At 44.1% G+C, this 22,091-nt stretch overlaps 1 protein-coding gene across 1 annotated transcript in view; it reads right to left on the bottom strand.

Moving 5' to 3' along the window:
• Positions 1-21,886, bottom strand: part of LOC122943607 (probable endonuclease 4) — a 78,635-nt gene extending 56,749 nt beyond the window's left edge. Inside the window, exons 1-8 of the mRNA XM_044301483.1 lie at positions 21,786-21,886; positions 15,888-15,996; positions 13,796-13,927; positions 7,135-7,263; positions 6,834-7,043; positions 6,576-6,758; positions 880-1,011; positions 683-787 (exon numbers count right to left, since the gene is read on the bottom strand). Of these exons, the coding sequence (XP_044157418.1) occupies positions 683-787; positions 880-1,011; positions 6,576-6,758; positions 6,834-7,043; positions 7,135-7,263; positions 13,796-13,927; positions 15,888-15,984 (988 nt within the window). The 5' untranslated portion in view covers positions 15,985-15,996; positions 21,786-21,886. The remainder of the gene's footprint in view (positions 1-682; positions 788-879; positions 1,012-6,575; positions 6,759-6,833; positions 7,044-7,134; positions 7,264-13,795; positions 13,928-15,887; positions 15,997-21,785) is intronic.
• Positions 21,887-22,091: the final 205 nt, after the last annotated feature.

Here is a 22,091-nt window from a genome sequence, read left to right as displayed (position 1 = left end):
TGCAAGGCACCAGTGCTAATCACAGAACCAACTAGCTGTATTTCTGGCTTCTTTACAAAAACACTGCATGCTGGAACTTTTGGTGTTTTTTCAGGCGTTTTGAGATCATCTTCGCTATAGAGGGAAAACACCATGAAGACAATGCTTGTGGTAAGCCCCACTGTGTGCAATAAAATGCCAGAAAATACAACACAAACACAACAAAAAAAACGCAGGTGCAAAAAATAATACTTGCTTATTCTGGTGGGGGGTTTTTACAGGTAAAAAACGCCAGGACCAAATTTATGTTTGTAAGTACCCAAAGGGTAGTGACAAGTTTCACCTCCATTTTGGAAACTAGTAACATAATAAGTTACTGAATTCAATCTTTATAACATATCACAACAGAGAAAACCCTAAGTACAGGGACAGCACTCCCCCTACTGGTCACACCAGGCATTGTGACAACTCTAGGTGGGTAGTGTTCACTGTGTTTTGTATTAAGCCGTTACTTTTTCATAAATGTCATGAGGTGATTAAAGAGGTCCTAGAATGTATGTTATTTAGCATTGTGGGCTTCAAACATGAAACACTGGCTATATATTAAACGTGTGGAGAAGACGATCCTACCACTTCAGCAGCAGAGGAACAGAAATGAAAGAACCACTTAGCACTGGTAAATCTGCAAATTTAAGCCACTGACCTTTGGAATCATTCAGGTGGACAGCTTTCAGGTATGAAAGCCCAACAATCTTATTAAACTCATCTAACATACGTTGAAGGCCGGTCTTTTCTGACAAGTTGTGACCTGAAACAAAAGGGTCAGAGGGAAAGCATTGACATGTCACCATCTGTGAAAGAGATATACGGAGAGACAGGATTTATGGGCATAAAACTCACCAGCAGCAAAAGCGTGACATGTGTCTAGGCATACGCCAATACGAGACTTATCCTTGATGTGGTCAATGATTCCTCGCAGCTCCTCAAAGCGACCTCCAACCGTGCTGCCTTGACAGCTCATATTTTCTAACACTGAGGAGATGACAAAATAATACACAGGCTGATAAAATATGCAGAAAGCTATTGGACAAGCAATACACATGGAAAAAGAAACATATAGGTAGAATATATCTGACCTAAGGAAGGACAATCGGTGAACCAATGAAAGGGAGCCCAAAGCTCATTGAGACCATGGGGAGCAAAGACACCTGTCGGGTACAATCCCACAGAATAGCTGCTGGCCTCATCTGATAAATCATTTTTTTACATCACATGGATGGTTTTGGATGGAGAGAAGATGGCACTGGGATGCATAGAAGAAGGCAAGCTGGAGGCGGCATTGTGGACCAACACCAAGAGTGAAATTACTAAAAACGATTGAGAAGGCGCCACTGTACAGTAACGCTGAGGCCTTCTCCCTGCTCACCAAGAACAGAGCCGTACATTGTATAGTGCTGAGCCCTATTCACTTCTATGGGGCTTAGTTGCGTCTAGGCCATGTGACCAATGAACATGACATCACATGGCCTAGGCAAAGCTGAGAGAAGACCGCAGCGCTACTGCAAGCACTGGTGCCACTACCTTCTCAAACAGCTGATTCACGGGGGTCCCAGGTGTCAGACTCCCACGGTCAGATACTGATTACGTATCCTGGGGATAGGTCATCAATAAACATATGTGGGAAAAAGTGCTGAAAGATACTTATATGATATCACTAATGTGCCAGGTGTAATAATGGAAAGCTGTTTGACAATGGCTCTCATCCACTAAACCTACTATTCTATAAGCTCCTAGTCAACATATACAACATATGGTGGATCATTTCTGCTGCGGTTAAGGCTTCAGAATTGCAGGAAAATATAAGTGCTACATGCAGATTTTGCCCTAGTTTTCACCCTTTTGCATTATAGACCCACAGCAAAAATCCTAAAGAAATCTGTGATATGTATATAAATATTTTTGTTTTATTTATTTTTAATCTGCAGCATGCCCTTAAATCTGTGTTTTTCTCCACAGAATGTGAACAGGGTTTTGTCCCTTGTTAGGATGTATGAGATTCACCACTGGCAGGGACAGGGTTCAGGTAACTGCTGTGCCTGCTACCAAGATACTTACAGCAGTTTTGGCCCTGTAAGGCTACGAAATACTTTTCAGCAGGGTGTTGTCGAGGTAAATGGAACGGTATCTTCAGAAAATGACCAGCATTTATTTTATAAAGCATATTTTAAAAAATTGCAAGTTTTTTAATTTCCCTGTCACAATTCAAATTTGCAAGCTAAAAAATGCCTCACAACAGTCTGACACTTCCTGTTATGTAGAGATCACTTTTCAGCAGTCATCTCATTATCAGCACAGGCAAAATTACTATGAAACACTATACTATATACTATACTAATTACTATGGAAAACACATGATCGCACCACTCAGAGTTAGGCCTCATGCACACGACCGTTGTGTGCATCCGTGGCCGTTTTCCTTCTTTTTTTTTTGCGGACTCATTGACTTTCAATGGGTCCGTGGAAAAATCGGAAAATGCACCGTTTTGCAGCCGCATCCGTGATCTGTATATCCTGTCCGTCAAAAAAATATGGCCTGTCCGTCAAAAAAATATGGCCTGTCCTATTTTTTTGACGGACAACGGTTCACGGACCCATTCAAGTCAATGGGTCCGTGAAAAAACACGGATGCACACAAGATTGGCATCCGTGGCCGTAGGTTGCTTTCATACAGACGGATCCGAAGATCCGTCTGCATAAAAGCTTTTTCAGATCTAAGTTTTCACTTCGTGAAAACTCATATCCGACAGTATATTCTAACACAGAGGCGTTCCCATGGTGATGGGGACGCTTCTAGTTAGAATACACTACAAACTGTGTACAAGACTGCCCCCTGCTGCCTGGCAGCACCCGATCTCTTACAGGGGGCCATGATCCGTACAATTAACCCCTCAGGTGCTGCACCTGAAGGGGTTAATTGTGCGTATCATAGCCCCCTATAAGAGATCCGGGGCTGCCAGGCAGCAGGGGGCAGACCCCCTCTCACCCCAGTTTAAATTTCATTGGTGGCCAGTGCGCCCCCCTTCCTCCCTCTAGTGTAATAATTCGTTGGTGGCACAGTGTGCGGCCCCCATCGCCCCCCCCCCCTTCCTCCCTCTATTGTAATAATTCGTTGGTGGCACAGTGTGCACCCCCCATCGGCCCCCCCTCCCTCTATAGCACACTGGCCACCAATGTTGTTAATGCTATAGAGGGAGGGGGCTGATGGGGGGCTCACACTGTGCCACCAACAAATTATTACAATAGAGGGAGGAAGGGGGGGCGATGGGGGACGCACACTGTGCCACCAACAAATTATTACAATAGAGGGAGGAAGGGGGGCCGATGGGGGGGGGGGCGCACACTGTGCCACCAACGAATTATTACAATAGAGGGAGGAAAGGGGGGGGCGCACACTGTGCCACCAACAAATTATTACAATAGAGGGAGGAAGGGGGGGGGCGCACACTGTGCCAGCAACGAATTATTACAATGGAGGGAGGAATGGGGGGGGGGGGCGCACACTGTGCCACCAACAAATTATTACAATAGAGGGAGGAAGGGGGGGGGGGGCGCACACTGTGCCACCAATGAATTATTACAATAGAGGGAGGAAGGGGGGGGGGGCGCACACTGTGCCACCAATCTATTATTACAATAGGGGGGGGGGGGGCCGCACTGGCCACCAATGATATTCAAACTGGGGAGGGGGGGGGGTCTGTCCCCTGCTGCCTGGCAGCCCTGATCTCTTATAGGGGGATATGATAGTACAATTAACCCCTTCAGGTGCAGCACCTGAGGGGTTAATTGTGCTGATCACGGCCCCCTGTAAGAGATCGGGTGCTGCCAGGCAGCAGGGGGCAGTCATGTACACAGTTTGTAGAATATTCTAACTAGAAGTGTCCCCATCACCATGGGAACGCCTCTGTGTTAGAATATACCGTCAGATATGAGTTTCACGATGTAGCTCATATCTGACAGTATATTCTAACATAGAGGCGTTCCCATGGTGATGGGGACGCTTTAAGTTAAAAAATACCATTGGATTGGAGAAAACTCTGATCCGATGGTATAAAAGGGACTCCTGACTTTACATTGAAAGTCAATGGGGACGGATCCATTGACTTGCATTGTAATTCAGGACGGATCCGTTTGGCTCTGCACGGCCAGGCGGACACCAAAACAACTTTTTTTTCATGTCCGTGGATCCTCCAAAAATCAAGGAAGACCCACGGACGAAAAAACGGACACGGATCACGGACCTACGGACCCCGTTTTTGCGGACCGTGAAAAAATACTGTCGTGTGCATGAGGCCTAAGTGTTGCACACAGCTCACCTCATCCCCTCCCTGCACAGTGACAGCAGCATCTTACTCCTGTGCTGAAGGATCAAAACTGATATATGGGAACGCCAGCTGCTCAGGCAATATGCCCCCCCCCCCCCCCCCCCAATAATTATGTACAGAAAACAGAATTAAAACCCTACAATCAAAAAATAAAGTCATTAAAAATAGAAGAAAAGAATATGTTTCAATATCTGGTTTTAATTAGTATTAGTAAAACAGAATACAGATTCATTTTAAAAAGTATCCAGGTTTACGTCTTTAGAGAATAGGCAGTTATACAATTTTCTCATATACATGTATTTAAAATTCTGCTCACAGACTTTATTATATCTGCAGAATAGCCTTTTTCTAAAAAAAAAATAAAAAAAAAATGTCCTGTAAAATCCATCTGTAGGAGATCTGAATAGGGCAAAATATGGTATCAGTCATGTGACCCTAAATCCTGTCATGTGACCTCTGGCATTCAGTGAATAGTAATTTCTTGAGATGCAGAACATATGTATACAGTATATATTGTATTACTGCCTCCAGCAGCATCTCATGTCTGTCAGCGTAGAAGCACATCTAATATTGTTCTCCCTGTCTCCCCTGTACTGTTTGTAATTTATTTTTTACAGTTAACTTTATTAACATGACAACATCACCTAGAGACAGTCAGTCATTTTACAAATCACCTAATAACAGGCAGCCATGTACTCATACAGAGAAGTAGCAGTTGTAACAGCCGCAATGGTTGCCACCATTAGTCCTATATACAGTTAGGTACAGAAATATTTGGACAGTAACACAATCTTCATGATTTGAGCTCTGTATGCCACCAAATTAGATCTGAAATGAAACAACTGAGATGCAATTGAAGTGTAGAGTTTCAGGTTCAAATCAAGAGGTTGAACAATAAATATCCTGCGAAACGTTTAGGAAATGCAACCAGCCGAGAGTCTGCACTTTAAGCCCATATTGATTATATAACTGTATCTTGAATATCTTTTGGTAAATAGCTAAAATGCCAAAACTTATGTCACTGTGCAAATATTTCTGGACCTAACTGTAGTTATCCCATGAAAGTATCCTGTGTACTGACCCAGCACATATGTCATGTAACACTATTGTTTACTAAATGTCAGGCTACTTTCACAGTTCACACTGGCAATTTGGCTTTCCGTTTGCGAGATCCGTTCAGGGCTCTCACAAGCGGTCCAAAACGGATCAGTTTGCATTCTAAAGCATTCTGAATGGAAAAGGATTCGCTCAGATGCATCAGTTCAGTCTCCATTTCGCTTTGGAGACTGACACTAAAACGCTGCTTGCAGCATTTTGGTGTCCGTCTGATGAAACTGAGCCAAACGGATCCGTTCTGACACCCAATGTAAGTCAATGCGGACGGATCCGTTTTCACTGACACAATCTGACACAGCAGAAAACGGATCCGCCCTCCATTGACTTTCAATGGTGTTCAAGACGGATCCGTCTTCGCTTTGTTAAAGATAATACAAACTGATCCGTTCTGAACGGATGCAGACGGTTGTATTATCTGAACGGATCCGTCCATGACGAAAGTAACCGATGCCATGTTTCAGTTAGGCCATGGATACATTACACGGGATATACTGACACATGAGCTAAACCATTCTACTATGCAGATAGGGGCAACAACTTGATACAAGAAAGGTATGTTAGCAAAAAAAAATATACATGTATAATTGAAAATTGTATAATTTCCTATTATTTAAACAAATACATAAAATAAAGACCAGAATACGTATTTAAAGGGCTTATCCAATAGTACAAATAGCCTCCACAATGCCCTGGCCCCCCCTATAGACGATGCTTAGCCGGTCCGCGGCATTCCTGCACGGTCACCGCTGCATCTCTCCGTCGCGCAAAACAAAACATCCTGCGACAGGGGGATCTGCTGATAGCAGGCCACGACAGTGACCAGCCTCCCCCTGTCACCAGATGTTTTGATCCACACGATGGGTAGATGCACCGATGGCCACGTGGGTGCCAGGGACCAGGTAAGTATGGTCTATAGGAGGGGCCTGGGCATTGTAGGGGGTATTTGTACTATTGGATAACCCCTTTAACTGTTTGAATTAAAATAAAGCTTGGGTGCCATTCTGGATAGTACTGGTTTTTATAACAGATCCAGTGATTTATTCTGATTATCATGAAGAACATAAATTGGAGAGTTTTTTTATTTTATTATTTCCTTACCGACTGTAACTCCAGGAACTTGTGAGTGGGCATGATTTATGCCATCAGCAATGAGTTCTAGGCACTTGTCGACTGGCATTTCACCAATATGGGATCCAGGGTGAATATTATATAATGTAAGGCCAAGCTTCTGGCACCGGTTTAATTCTTCAACTAGCAAAGCACGACTCTTCTGAAACACATCTTTAAAAAAAATGTGAGACTATATCATGCACATAATAGAAATAATATATCAAACTATAGCCATTTTAAGTATACCTGGCTTAGGTGAGCCCAGATTCATAAGATATGGGCTATGTGGCAGTATATAACGGGACTCAAAGCCCAACTCATCGCATGTTCTCCTGAACTTCTCAGCAGCCTCATCTTCTAGGGGTTTACTGTTCCAGGTTCTCTGAGACCTCAGAAACAGACCAAATGCTCTGGCCCCCATACGTTTGGCCTCTAGTGCTGCTTTCCACAGTCCTCCTGTGCCCTCATAAAAGAAGACAGCGTACATACTGTATTATGGATCGTAATTTAAATCGGTCACTTATTCCCGAAATGCACTTTTACGTACCTTGAATGGATACATGTGCACCTACATACTTGTGAGAGCTCAAACTAAGGTGCAAATGCTTAGGTGCTGCCTCAGCCACTTCTTCTACCTTCTTGTCATTTTTGGGTTTGTTCACTCTTTTCTCTCTCTCTAAATGAGGAACAAATAGAGACCATTTAAGTTGATCCCACAGTGGTTACATATTTCTCAGTTATTACTAATGCATTTATATATTCAGAACAGACATAATGTGCAAACAACATCTAGACTAAAGGCGGATTTACACGGCCCGATTGGGCAGATTCTTGGGAATGACCATTCCTGCGAACACTCATTGCCAACAATCTGCCCATCTTACGCTCGTTCATTGGGTGATCCTGTGGTCCGTGCAGGCACACCAATTATCATTTCTGGGCAGCAGATCATGCTCTCTGAACAGTGATCTGCTGCCCAGAAACATTGATTCTGTATGGGGATGAGCGACAGCAATAGTGATCCCTCGTCCCTATACTGTGAAGGAGATCAGTGAACTGTCAGGGAGGAACGCTTCCTTCCCAACAATCGGCATTAACATTGTGCGGTGTAAACCCGCTTTAAGTTCTGACCTCCATGATTTCTGAGTATAACTATAAGTGACCATGTAACGGGGTTGTTATCATGGTTGTGCCTTTAATGAGGTTATCCAATTTGGACTACTCCTTACTAAATAACAGTTCTCATGGCAGGAAGGGGTCCTGCTGCAAACAGCTGTTACTACCAGTTGAAACTACTGCATAGTCCTCATATTCCTGGCAGCGACACCGTGGTAGAAAAGATGTATTCTACACTGCTAGCGGAAATCCATGGATCACTACTGTAAGTGGCGTAACTAGAAAAAACTGTCCCCAAGGTCCCCACCTCCCACCCTGCAAGCCGCACCCCTGTTACTAGTCAAGATAGCTCTGTCGACCAGGCCCGGCAGCCGCTCCACCCGTTTCCTACACATTTATACTGTATATCATGTCACTGTATTATACTATTGAAGGAGCCCTGACAATAAAATCTATTAGTCCTTCTTCTGAGATCGGGCCCCACAGTAACTTTGACTATATGGATTTTTAGTCACAGAAATATATGAAATGAATCTGTTGCATGTAAACAATACCCCAAGTTACTTGAGCCCTTAAAGGGACAGTGTCAGCAGTGATCTCCCTATCCACGTTTCTGCATAGACACTTAGCCGTGGTTCACCTGATTAAAACGCTGTTCTTCTTTTGTTGATCTGAGGCTCTGTCCCCAAGTTATGATAATTTGTCTTAGTATGCAAATTAGGCCTTAAGTGCAATGAGGGTGTCACCACTGCTTTGGTTACACCCAAGCTCCACTCCTTTCTGTACCCAGCCCCTCCCTGGCTGCTTTGCCACTGCCGGGCCTTGTCAATCAAAGCAGCCAGGGAGAGAGGGCCACAGAAAGGATCGGAGCTTGGGTTAGCAATGACTGGCTACAAAGGTGATGTGTCCCCCTTTGACATGATACATGGGGGACACATCACTGCTGATGAAAGGGGATCAAAGTGCAGTGAAGTAAGCTGGGGAACCACAGAGCTGTGACCGCATAACCCTGTGGCAGAGAGCAGCAAAGCATGCTTTCCTTGACCGGGCTAGTGGGGGCTATTTTCTAAAATAAGTAAATCCTGGAATTTTACCGTACTTTAAGTGGATCCATCATCTGAATGTGTTTTTGGGCTAAGGAATGTACTTTACATAGGGCAGCATATGCACATGACAGATCCATGTTGTCTGGTAGTCCGGTCCTCAGGATAGGTCATCAATATCAGATTGGCAGAGGTTCTACACCCGCAATATCGACAAAGAGCAGGTAAACAGTGAAGAGGACGCAGCGCTTGTACGAGCCATGCGTTCTCTTCAAACAGCTGATCGTGGGGGTGCCAGGAGTCAGACCGCCGCCTATCTGATATTGATGACCCATCCTAAGTATAGGTCATCAATATGAGAAAACCAGACAACTCCTTTTAGTAAGACTACTTTCACACTCCCGTTTTGGGCGGATTCGTTACAATAATACAACCACATGCGTTTGTCATGAATGGATCCGTTTGTATTATCTGTAACATAGCCTAGACAGATCCGTCATGAGCTCCATTAAAAGTCAATGGGAGACGGATCTGTTTTCTATTGTGCCGGATTGTGTCAGAGAAAACGGATCCGCCCCTAATTGACTTATATTGTGCGCCAGGACGGAACAGTTTGGCTCAGTTTCATCAAGCGAACAGCAAAACGCTGCAGGCAGCGTTTTGGTCTTCGCCTCCAGAGCGGAATGGAGACTGAACAGTGGCAAAATGATGCCTTCTGAGCATTAGGGCAAAACTGATCCGTTTTGGACCGGTTGTGAGAGCCCATGACAGATCTCACAAATGGAAAACCAAAACGCCAGTGTGAAAGTGGCCTTACCCGTTTCAGGTTTCATGTTGGTAGTTGTGTCTGTAATAGTTTTCTGGGCTTTTTTTGTCGTTTCTCTTTTTTTTTTTTTTTTTTGCTTCTTGTCGGGTCCTGATTTAGAAATCTCATTCGAGCATACATTATCTAGTACAAAAGTCAACATATCAGATGGACAACAACATGAACTCTACTGACGTGAAGACTACTTATGATACACATGCTGGGAGGGACTGATCACAATTTTTACAGGCAGTACATTTGGGCTGGATAGGACATTCTGCTATTTAAAGATACGCGAAATGAGTTACACTGTTTCCATAACTTAGGAGGTACAGAAACAGTATAGCTTGTGTAATACACGGTTTGCATAACTCCCATTTACTGCTATGGGAGCTAGGGAAACGGTGGAACGCAATTTCCATAGCTCCATCTCCCTGGGCTGCCTCCTACTGTGGGTTATTGCTATGTCAGCCATGAAAGGCTTGAGATTGGACAACCCCTTTGAGAAACACTATATTTATATTCATTTACGTCAAGGTGACCGGCCATCATGAAACGCCCCATGAACAGAAGAGAGACTAATTCTCCAAGCTCTCTTTCCCTGAAGTAAGCCTCCAAACAGTCCCTGCTCATTATATTGTAATGCATCTCCCGGACTCTTAAGTCCTGAGAAACAGTGCAACGAACTCCAGGACGTTTTCAGGCTTACTGCGGGAAGCGAATGCGAGTTCATGGATAATAATGACATCACTGAAATCTGTGTTTTGTCAACTATCCACCCATTATGGTAGTTCAGGGGGATTCTGAACAAAGATTCCCTTTCTTATACCATCTTTTCTCCTCCATCTTTTTACTTTGTTTTCATCAGGGACTTGTTTTTTCTGGTCCTGGGAAATGGAACCGTCTTTCCCATCCGTATTTTGAGGGTGAACTTAAAACAATATAAATATCCTTGTTGGCAGTGGTAAACGATCAACTCCTATCCCTCTATGCTTAAAGGAGTTGTTCAGCCTCATATCAATTTGTAAACCCTGCCACCCCACCCTGTACTTATCTGCTCACTGACATACGGTTTCTGCTCCTAGGAAAACATCCGGCACGGATGGGGGTCAGCCATGCTCACCCAAAATATATTTATACTGTACATAGGCACAAGTTGTACCTGTGCTAGACAAACTCCATTAACCCCACACTGGACATCCACTCCAAGTCTGATTTTACGGTTAGACTTCAGAACATAAAAACTGGATCCAGATTTGTTGCTATGGGCAAAAACGACAGGTAATCTAAGACGTTTTTCATATAGGAGACCCTTTTAGGATTTTGTTTCACACTGACTGTGGCCAAATACGAGGCAGTAATTACGTTTCTTGTCTCAGTTACGGAAACAGTGAGGCAGTTTTCCCAAGAAGGACAAAATAGAGGCAACAATGTATTGTCAGTCGTACCTACAGTTTCTGGCAGGACTGGCTGACATTCTAATGTGTATGGGGAGCTCCTGACTCTCTAAAAAGGATCGGCTGCACTGAACTTCATTGCCCGATCCTGGCTGCTTTTTTCCTCACCCCACTGAAAACACACAAACCCTTGGCCGATCATGTATGTGTATGGGGGGTGTCAGAAGAGACAGTTACTGAAGGTATATGAATACCTTACATTTAGTACAAGTACAATAGACAAGCCTACATTAGTTTAGCAGTTGTTATGATTATGGCAGTGCAAAATAGGTGTATTTTTATTAAATATTAAAAGGTTTTTTAGATTTTTTTTATTTTAAAATGTATAATGTTATGCATAGGGCAGTCCCTGCCATCGCAACTCATAGCAGGCAACAGAAACAGCACCTGTGCCTCACATGTACAGCGTGGGGGGTGTGAGGGGTTAAAAGCAATTCTATCAAAAGCCATTCAAGTGATTATAAAAAAAATAAAAAATGTAGAAAACAGAGGAAATAAACATTTTCTAATGTATTTACAGAGGAATTTTTATTGCCCTCTATGTGATGTAACAACTAGGCTGCAGTTACATATGCAAGGTACCCACAGCTACTGTGGACCATTACGGCACTGCAGCCTGTAGCTACTGGATGGCGCAGCGTTTAGAAGCAACACCTATAGCGATACCTGGAGGCTACTAGTGGTGTGACCACCCGATCCCATGAAATGCATGTGCATCAGAATTTGAGAGCTTCCAATTGCAAAGTACATGGGCTAGAAGGGTTTGTCTGTGAAAGACTGATGCATCAGCCATACTGTATATGTACTACAAGTCAGGGAACATCAGTGGAGATCCCAGATGTCACATTTGCAGAAATCTGACTTTAGGAAAGGTTCCAGGAGAATAATATATTGCATGGCAGTGGCAGAAAGGTCTACCTAATCTAGATCTACCTAATGCTAATAGGAACTAAGCTTTAAAGAATTAAAATGGCACATGTACATACAGGATAAACAAGAACACCCACATGTATACGTAGTCATCCAGTGTATACATGCATACACCAATATACACAACATACCGTATGGTAATTCAAGGAGAAATGCACCTAAAACACAGTCGTCTGACATCTCAGAATGTGACAGCACCGAGGTCATTTAGCTCAGACCTCAGGCAATTTCAACACCCAAAGGAGGTATCAGCGCTCTGTAAAGCCACCATGGCCAAACCTTTTCAGTACAGGAACTACTGGTCATAAAGAGTTGCACCCGAGTTTCATGATCTACCAGGGTACCAAGGACAGCCATATGGGGAACAGTTCTGTATCCCCCCCTTAGGCTACAAACACGTGTATTTTTTTTGTGGATCTCACGTGGACCTCTTGTATTTCTACAGGGCCGAAAAAAAATATAGACAGCACACAGATGTCATCCATGTGGTGTCCACATCCATGCGGCTGTGCCGCAAATGATAAAAAATGTCCTATTCTTATCCGTTATGCGTACAAAAAGAGACAATTTTACAAAGGGGCCCACAAAAAGTGTGAGATGCACATGGACCACATCCATATTTTTCAGATCTGGTATTTGCAGATCACAAAACGGATAAAGTCCTGAGCATGAGGCCTTATTCTCAGGCCTCTATCTATGTTAAAGGGGTTGTCCGGGTTCAGAGCTGAACCGGAACTCCACAAAATCTTTTTGCCCTGTGCGATTCAGCGCAGGGCAAAGGAGAGCATCGAAGCATGAAATGCTCCGATGCTCTAGTCCAGTGTTTCCCAACCAGTGTGCCTCCAGCTGTTGCAAAACTACAACCCCCAGCATGCCTGCACAACCAAAGGCTGACCAGGCATGCTGGGAGTTGTAGTTTTGCAACAGCTGGAGGCACACTGGTTGGAAAACACTGGACTAGAGCATCGGAGCATTTCATGCTTCGATGCTCTCCTTTGCCCTGCGCTGAATTGCACAGGGCAAAAAGATTTGGAGGGGCTGCGTGGGTGAAATTCTGGGGATGTCCGGGTTCAGCTCTGAACCCGGACAACCCCTTTAATATACAAGGTAAGCTACTTATTGCACTGCTCCAAAGCTATGCCTTGTTATTCCATGACCACATTCCGCCTCTTCTTCTGTGCTACAGTCCCTCCTTGGTTTGCCTATGAACATTTCACTAGAAAAAGGTAATGACTGGCACACTGAATTAGGAACCTATGAGGAGGCAGTGTTTCCTCTTCTGTATCCTGGAAGCATAACATTGATGACCTGTCCTCAGTATATGGGTGGGGGTCTGACTCCCGGCACCCCTGATGATCAGCTGTTAGAGAATGCAGTGCTCGTACCAGCACTGCGTTCTCGCCACTGTATACCTGCTCGCAGTCAGCATTGTAATGACAGCTCCTCCGTACCATTCACTTCAGTGAGACGGAGTGTAACTACAACTCCTTCCCATTCAAGTGAATAGCACAGAGCAGATATAATTACACCCGCTTGCTGCTGCAATGTCAACAGCAAGGAGGTAAACAGCGCTGGTAGGAGTGCTGCCTTCTCTCCAAACAGCTGATCCTGGGGGTGCCTGGTGTCATACCCTCACCAATATGATATTGTTGATCCATCCTGAAGATAGGTCATCAATATCGGAAATCGGACAGCCCCTTTAAGATAGTCCTACTGGTAGAACATGTTATATGGTCACTTCTGCTATAAATAACATCTCTGGCACTGCTCAAATCTGAAGGGAATGTCACTATCACCAGCCTTGTGTTGGCACTGCTTTACAACAGGCTGTGATCTGGAGTCTTTGCTGATGCTCACGTCTGTCAGGTTTCATTTCTGTAGCTAGGTCTTCAGTATTCTGTGCCTGGCATTTGCTTGTAGTTTCTCTTTTCTTCGTTTTTCGCTTGCTGTACAGCTCTGATTTTAGATTATCATCTGACCCCGGATTTTCTAAGTAATAAAACCAGATCAGTAAAGTATAAGTTGTTATCCATGTGTCTTTATTGAAGACTATTTCCACCCAAATATGATTTATCTATACATGTAATAAGGACATTTCTTTTCAATTTGCACCAATGATGCACCAGCGAAGGCCACATTCAAGCTTCTCCATTCCCCATTAATGCCATGATGGAGAAGGCTAGATGCCAGGAGTACTGGGGTTGACAAATTTAGCAATTACCCAGGCACGTAGTCTAGATTTTGCATTGTTAAACACAATTCTGCTTGTAACCTGGAAACAAGTAACAGACTATAGTTTTAAAAACCAGTCTGTAATGTTTACTGCCGAATATTCAGTCCTCATGGCTCGGCTGTCTCTATATAGCCTATTTTTGGAGAACACAATAAAGAAACAGTACAGGTACAGTACGAGTGGGCTTTTAAATGGCCACTAACCTTTCAGTAAACTGTGCATAATTCAATAATAAAGGTGAATATAAGAAACTTTGTAATATATCTTATCAGAGATAAATGGCTCTTTCTCCACTTATCAGGCTTGAGTGAGCAAAACAGAGTGTCAGCCATCTAAAGGATCAGAATACATGCTGTCCATAGAAGTCTATAGAGCGGGGAGGGGCTATAGGGGAAGTGTGCTGAAAGTCCATCTCGCTCTCACAAGATGGAGAATGTTAGTTTAGGAAAGAAGGATAAATTGAGCCATTTTTCCTGTGATAAGGTTTCTTATATTCACCCGCACTATTGATTTCTGCAATGTTGTGTGAGAACTTTAGAGACCATTTAATGAAACAACAAGGAACTCCTGTGCTCTTTTTTTTTAAACATATTTTTATTTATAATGCATCATCTTACAAGGCAATTTTCATATATGTCACATAAAGGCAGAAAAAAGATGCATTACTTTTTTGAGTATATATCAGGAAAAAGGAAAACATAGTTCAAGTACAATGAGGTGGCATAGACAGTGCATTGCATATGGAAGTAACAAAAAAAAAAAAGAATAATAATAAACACCCCTTCCCTCCCTAAAGATGTTTGCTTCTGCTTCCCCCCTCCCAATTACAAAATCAGAAGTGTATTGTTCATGTGGATATTGATTAGGGCCCCTGAGTACCTACAACTAATTTCCCTATGCCCCCAGTCAATAACGCCTTTGAGTACCACTCCGTGTATTTAAAAGATGCCATTAGCTCTGTAATATCTCTCCGTGGAAGATGTTTTTCAATAAAGATTTGCCATTTGCAGAAAAAGGCCACGGAGAGATATTAACAAGGCCACGTCAACTATCAATCTGGGTTTGGAGGCATCATCAAATATGTGAAAAAGTAGCGCCTCAGGATTGTGGGCTAGAGTATCCCCCCACGTGTCTCTGACCCAACTAGATACTGCCTTCCAGAAGGTCTGGACGGATGCACACGACCACACACAGTGCAACAAATCTGCCCCATCAGTACCACACTTCGGGCAAGCCGTCAGATATCCTTTCCTAGATGACTTTCTTGAAACATTGAATGCATGAATAGCTGAGGGTATGAGGCGGAAGTGTGATTCTCTCCATTTTTCGCATGGTACTGCCTTGCAGACTCTCGTCCACCCCATCAAAACCTCATCAACTGGCAACGGTATTTGTAATTTCCTCCCCCATTTTTTGAATAGGCCGGCCTCCACTTTCTTGTCAACTGACTCTCTCATCATGCGGTATATTTGTGAACCAGAATACCTGGTGTCTCTGTGGATTAATGAAAATGCCAAAGATTGATTTGTGCATTCACACATCTAGCAATCTCTGCCTACAGAAGTGGATAATTTGTTGGTAAAACTGAGAGTTTCCGAGGCCATATTTATTACACAATTCTGGGAAACTCCTGTGCTCTTGATGGTGGAGGGTTCAAGTGCTGAGGACCCAAAGGCAGAATACCCGTATAAATTATTACATAGTGACCTCTCATACCATCTTTCTTTGGCCGCCTTTTTACTGTATTGCCAGTTCGGAGATTTTTCTTGAGCTGTTGAGCAGTGGAACCTTCTTCTTCTCCATGCCCATCCATACTCCATGTGAGCTGTAAAACAATTACATTAGTTATGTAAATGAAGGGGCTGTCCCATTTGAGCAATCTCATCCCAAAGATGTGCCCCTTAAGAATCATGCACACGACCGTAAGCCATCAGTGCCAAATAGGCCTTCATAAAATTATGTTGACAGAAAAATAAAAACGTTATGGCTTTTGGAATAGGACGATGGGAAAAAAGAACTGCTGCACCCTAATAGCACATCCTTTAAAGAGGACCTTTCATGGGTCCAGACATTATAAACTAAGTATCAGGATACGTAGGGGATAGTGCAGGGATCTAACCGCACTTACTATTTTTCCTGGGCGCCGCTCCATTCGCCCGCTGTGGCCCCCGTTGTATTGCTTGTAGCTAGGACTTCAGTATTCTGAAGACAGTCCTCATGGCTTGGCTGGTATGCTAATTTTAGCATCGGAACATTGAGGAGGAGACTGAGTCTTTCTCCGTGGGCGTCTCCTTCTCCCTGGCTGTAGCGCTGTCCAAACACAGCAGAAAGCGTCACAGCCAGGGAGAAAAAGAAAAGAGCTCACCTTCTCCCTGGCTGTGACGCTCTCTGCTGCGATTGGACAGCGCTACAGCCAGGGAGAAGGAGACACCCACGGAGAAAGACTCAGTCTCCTCCTCAATGTTCCGATGCTAAAATTAGCATACCAGGCGGGAGAATACAATGGGGACCACAGCGGGCGAACGGAGCGGCGCCCAGAAAAAATAGTAAGTGCAGTTAGATCCCTGCACCATCCCGTAAGTATCCTGATACTTAGTTTATAATGTCTGGACCCATGAACGGTCCTCTTTAAAAGGAATGTGTCATCAGAAAATGAAATATTGTTTAAATACTTTTTTATGTTAAACAGAATAAAAATATAAAAATGTTGGCGCTGTTATTATAGTTTTCCATGTCACTATATTACAAAAAACAAACAAACATAAAATCCTGCAGTTTTCGTTCTGGCTACTGGGCCTAATTTTAAGCACCACTTCTTGATCTGTATAGATCACTTTACTGCCAATATCTCATTGTCACACAGATATACCTCTGTATAGGTAAGACAGGATCCACCATTCACAACAGGTGATATTACAACTTTTCTACTCCTTCCTGACCTCTGCACAAGTCACAGAGCATGCCTAAAAACTCTCCCATAGAAGTCAGAGTCCTCTCCAGCCGTTTGTGTCTATGGTCATTGGTGGCATATCTCTAAATGCTCTTTAAGGGGTTGTCCGCTTTTCCTATATTGATGACCTATCATCAGTACAGGTCATCAATATCAAATCAGCGGGTGTCCGACTCCCAGCACCCCCGCCGATCAGCTGTATGAAGAGAATGCAGTGCTGATATGAGCAATGCCTTCTTTTCGCTGTTTACCTGCTCCCTGGCAACATTGCAGCAGTGAGCAGTGTAATAACAGCTCCTCCACCCCCGTTCACTTCATGTGAATAAGGAGCTGTCCAATTGAAGTGAATGGGACAGAGATGCTGCAATATCCAGCTCTGCTTTCTCTTCAAACAGCTTATTGGCAAGGCTGCGGGAGTCGGACCTCCTGCCGATCTGATACTGATGACTAGTGAGGATACATCAAAATAGGAAATGCAGAGAACCTCTTTAAAAACAGCCTGGGCAAGATGGTTGCGCCATTTACCATGCTAAGGAAATTTAATATAAAAAAATATATATTGAGATCAGAAAATAAAATGAGAAAAAACTATACGTGTCACTACCTGGTTTTAACTGGCAGAAAAAAATAACATTTGACACAGTGTTTATCCAGCAAAAAGTATTAACCCTTTTGCTATCAGCGCCATACATGTACGGCACTGGTAGCGCTGTGCAAGCATGACGCCCGCTCGCGCATGCAGCAGGAGTCATGGCCGGCAAGTCTCTGCTGTTTCAAACAGCAGAGACCTGCGACTAGGGATCGACCGATATTGATTTTTTAAAGGGATTCTGTCACCTCCCCTAAGCCAAAAAACAATTTTAAAGCAGCCATGAAGCACAGCTTACCTGGATTAGGCTGTGCTCTTTTATCTTTAAATCCGTCCAGCAGTTACTGCAAAAAACGACTTTGATTGATATGTAAATGTGTCCTGAAGGTGCCCAGAGGGCGTTTTGTTCTTCTTAGAGAGCCCAGTACCGCCCCTCTTTCAGTGCCCAGCCCGCCTTCCTTGCACTGTCTAACCGCCCCCAGCCTGCCACAGCCTCTCCTCCCCCTCCCTCACGCCGAACGAACTTTCGCACAGGCGCAGTACCCACTGAGGGCTGCGCCTGTGCGATCAGCAGGAGACTGAGGGCAGCAGCTTCATCCTCGTCACTGGGCATGCGCTGAGCCCAGTGACGTCCGATGCTCGCTCTTCCCTCAGTCAGCAGGGAAGAGCGAGCATCGGACGTCACTGGGCTCGGCGCATGCCCAGGGATGAGGATGAAGCGCCTGCCCTCAGTCTCCTGCTGATCGCACAGGCGCAGCCCTCAGTGGGTACTGCGCCTGTGCGAAAGTTCGTTCGGCGTGAGGGAGGGGGAGGAGAGGCTGTGGCAGGCTGGGGGCGGTTAGACAGTGCAAGGAAGGCGGGCTGGGCACTGAAAGAGGGGCGGTACTGGGCTCTCTAAGAAGAACAAAACGCCCTCTGGGCACCTTCAGGACACATTTACATATCAATCAAAGTCGTTTTTTGCAGTAACTGCTGGACGGATTTAAAGATAAAAGAGCACAGCCTAATCCAGGTAAGCTGTGCTTCATGGCTGCTTTAAAATCGTTTTTTGGCTTAGGGGAGGTGACAGAATCCCTTTAAGGCCGATACCGATAATTTGTGAACTTTCAGGCCGATAGCCGATAATTTATACCGATATTCTGGGAATTTTCATTTTTGAAAAAAATAAATAAAATTCCCACAAATCTGCTGAAAATTAATGTTTATTGTTAATGTGTATTTTTTTTGTAAATCTTCCTTTTTCATTTATACTTAATATTTTGGTGTTTTATTTTTTACTAACTTTTAGCCCCCTTAGGGACTAGAACCCTTGTCCTATTCACCCTGATAGAGATCTATAAGGGTGAATAGGAGCTCACACTGTCCCTGCTTGCTTTGTGCTTTGTGCACACAGAAGCATGGAGCTTATCATGGCAACCAGGGCTTCAATAGCGTCCTGGCTGCCATGGTAACCGATCGGAGCCCCAGGATTACACTGCTGGGGCTCCGATCGGAGGAGCAGGGGAGAGGGGATCCTGGGGGGGGGGGGGCGCACTGCGCCACCAATGTTTTTAATACTGGGGTGGGGGGGCGCACTGCGCCACCAATGCTTAATACTAGGGGGGGAGGGGGGGCGCACTGCGCCACCAATGTCTAATACTGGGGTTGGGGGGGCGCACTGCGCCACCAATGAAGATGAATCTCTCATTTATTCATATACAGGAGACGGGAGCTGGCTGCAGAATCACATAGTCAGCTCCCGACCTCTATGAGCTGTAGCTGCGATCCGCGGCACCTGAGGGGTTAACTACCGTAGATCGCAGCTACTTGTCATAGAGGTCGGGAGTCGGCTATGTGATACTGCAGCTCCCGCCTCCTGTATATGAATAAATGAGAGATTAATCTTCATTGGTGGCGCAGTGGCCATAGCTCCTCCCCTCCTCTTGTCCCCTGCCCTTTCATTGGCGGCAGCAGCAGCAGCACAGGGGGAGGAGACACTGATTCCTTCTCCCCTGTGCTGCTAAGGGGAACACGGAGAGCGCTGTCTGCAGCGCGATCTGTGTTCCCCATACGCTATCGGAATATCGGCAAAATAGATGCCGATAGCGGTCAAAATCCTGAATATCGGCCGATAATATCGGTAAATCCGATAATCGGTCGATCCCTACCTGCGACTAATTACCGCAACCGGCAATAATGTCTATCGCGGTAATTAAATGCTTTAGATGCCGTGATCAAGTGAGATCACGGCACCTAAATGCACAAAAAAAGAGTGTCCAATCCGGGCATAGATAGTTACTGAAAAAGCTAGCAGTATTCAAACGGCAATTCTTATTGTGGCCACCAAATGGCAGGCCAGGGTAAGAAATTAGCAAAAGTGAGCAAAATAAGCTAGTAATAAATTTCGGATAAACTAAAATAAAAAATGTAATAAGCTCATATATGAGGCACATAATGATCACAAAAAATAAATAAAAATAAAAATGTAAAATAATATATAAAATATAAAAAATATATAAAAGTTTAAATCACCCCCTTTTCCCTATAATTAAAAAATACCTAAATAAAAATAAATATAAAAAACATTATGGGTATCACCGCAACCGAAAATGCCCATACTATTAAAATAGAAAAAAAAAATCCAATACGGCGAATAGCTTAACGGAAAAAACAATAAAAATTGACAATTTGCCATTTTTTCATTGCTTCTCACCCAAAAACATTATGTAAAATGTGATAAAAAAAGTCACACATACTCCGAAATGATATAAATTAAAAGTACAGATTGTTCTGTAAAAATTAGCCCCTAAACAGCTCAGTAGACATAAGTATAAAAGTTATGGGGGTCAGAATATGGTGATATAAAAAAATATTCTCAAAGTTCACATTTATTTTTACACTATTTAGACATAAAGAACCTATACATATGGGGTATCGTTGTAATCGTGCTGACCCAGAGAATGAAGGGCATGGGTCAGTTTTGCTGTAAACAAAACTCACTGGGAACAAAACCCTGTAAAATGGTGGAGGGATTGCGTTTTTTTTCTTTCCAATTTCATCCCATTTGGAATTTTTTTTACCGCTTCCCACAACATTGTATGTCATACTTAATGGTGGGATTAGAAAGTACAACTTGTCCCACAAAAAATAAGACCTCATACAGCTATGTGACCAGAAAAATAAAAAAGTTATGGCTCACGGAAAATAGAGAAAAAAGATGAAAACGAAAAAACCTCCGGTATCCAAAGAGTTAAGGGTACTTTCACACTTGCGGCAGAGGATTCCGGCAGGCAGTTCCGTCGCCGACGCAAACGGATGGCATTTGTCAGACGGATCCGGATCCGTATGACAAATGCATTGAAATACCGGATCCGTCTCTCCTGTGCCATCCGGTATTATTATTATTGTTTTGCATTTTTAAAAGTTTGCGCATGCGCAGACCAGAAAGCCGGATCCGTTTTGCCGAAACACTTAATGGCGGATCCAGCACTAATACACTTCAATGTAAATTAATGCCGGATCCGGCAAGTGTTCAGCATTTTTGGCCGGAGAGAAAACTGCAGCATGCTGTGGTATTTTCTCCATCCAAAAAACGTAAGAGGGACTGAACTGATGCATCCTGGACGGAATGCTCTCCATTTTTTTCCGGAATTGAGCTCCTGTGACGGAACTCAATACCGGAAAAGAACACCGCTAGTGTGAAAGTAGCCATCTTGTACCCACAGGACAGGCGATAAATATCACGCCGCAGCGGTCTGACCGGTGGGCCCCCAATAGTAATCCCTAGAAGGAGGAGGTCACTTTCTGGATAGAGCGGTAGCACCATCGCTCCATTCACTTCTGTAGACTGACACCATGGAGAAAAGGAACAACATGCACACTGCTGCTCCAGTCACTGATGGGCCCCTCATTCTCTGGATCACTGGGGGTCCCTGCCCCCTGCCATCTGATATTGATGACCTGTGGATGGGTAATACATGTAGGATAACACCCCCTTTAAAGGGTTAATGCAGCTACGAACACTACAATGAGGTTTCTTGCATTATTAATAGACAACTAAATATCGAAGTGAACATGGAAAACGACAGAAACCCACATTACACGTCTGTTGTCAGCACAGAATGGGTTAACGAGGCGGGCCGCGCGCGCTCTGATCACAGCCCTCTGCGGTAACGGATCCTCGCCGAGAACACCGCGACTGCGAACACTAGAGGCCAAAGTGTACCATCCTCCCTCCAGCGCCACACATCAGGGCTTCTTAAAAATGGCCGCTTACTTCCATACTAGATGGAGAGTGGGAAGAAACAGAGACGAGGCAGAACTGTGGGTCGTGTAGTAATACGTTTCTTGTGGAAACACTTGCATGAAAGGTTACGTGCTCAGGTCAAAGCTCCGCCAATGA

This window comes from Bufo gargarizans, chromosome 7 (assembly GCF_014858855.1).
Source record: "Bufo gargarizans isolate SCDJY-AF-19 chromosome 7, ASM1485885v1, whole genome shotgun sequence".
Taxonomy (NCBI): Eukaryota; Metazoa; Chordata; class Amphibia; order Anura; family Bufonidae; genus Bufo; species Bufo gargarizans.
Note: the sequence above shows the minus strand (reverse complement) of the source record. Positions and strands in the feature narration are given on the sequence as shown.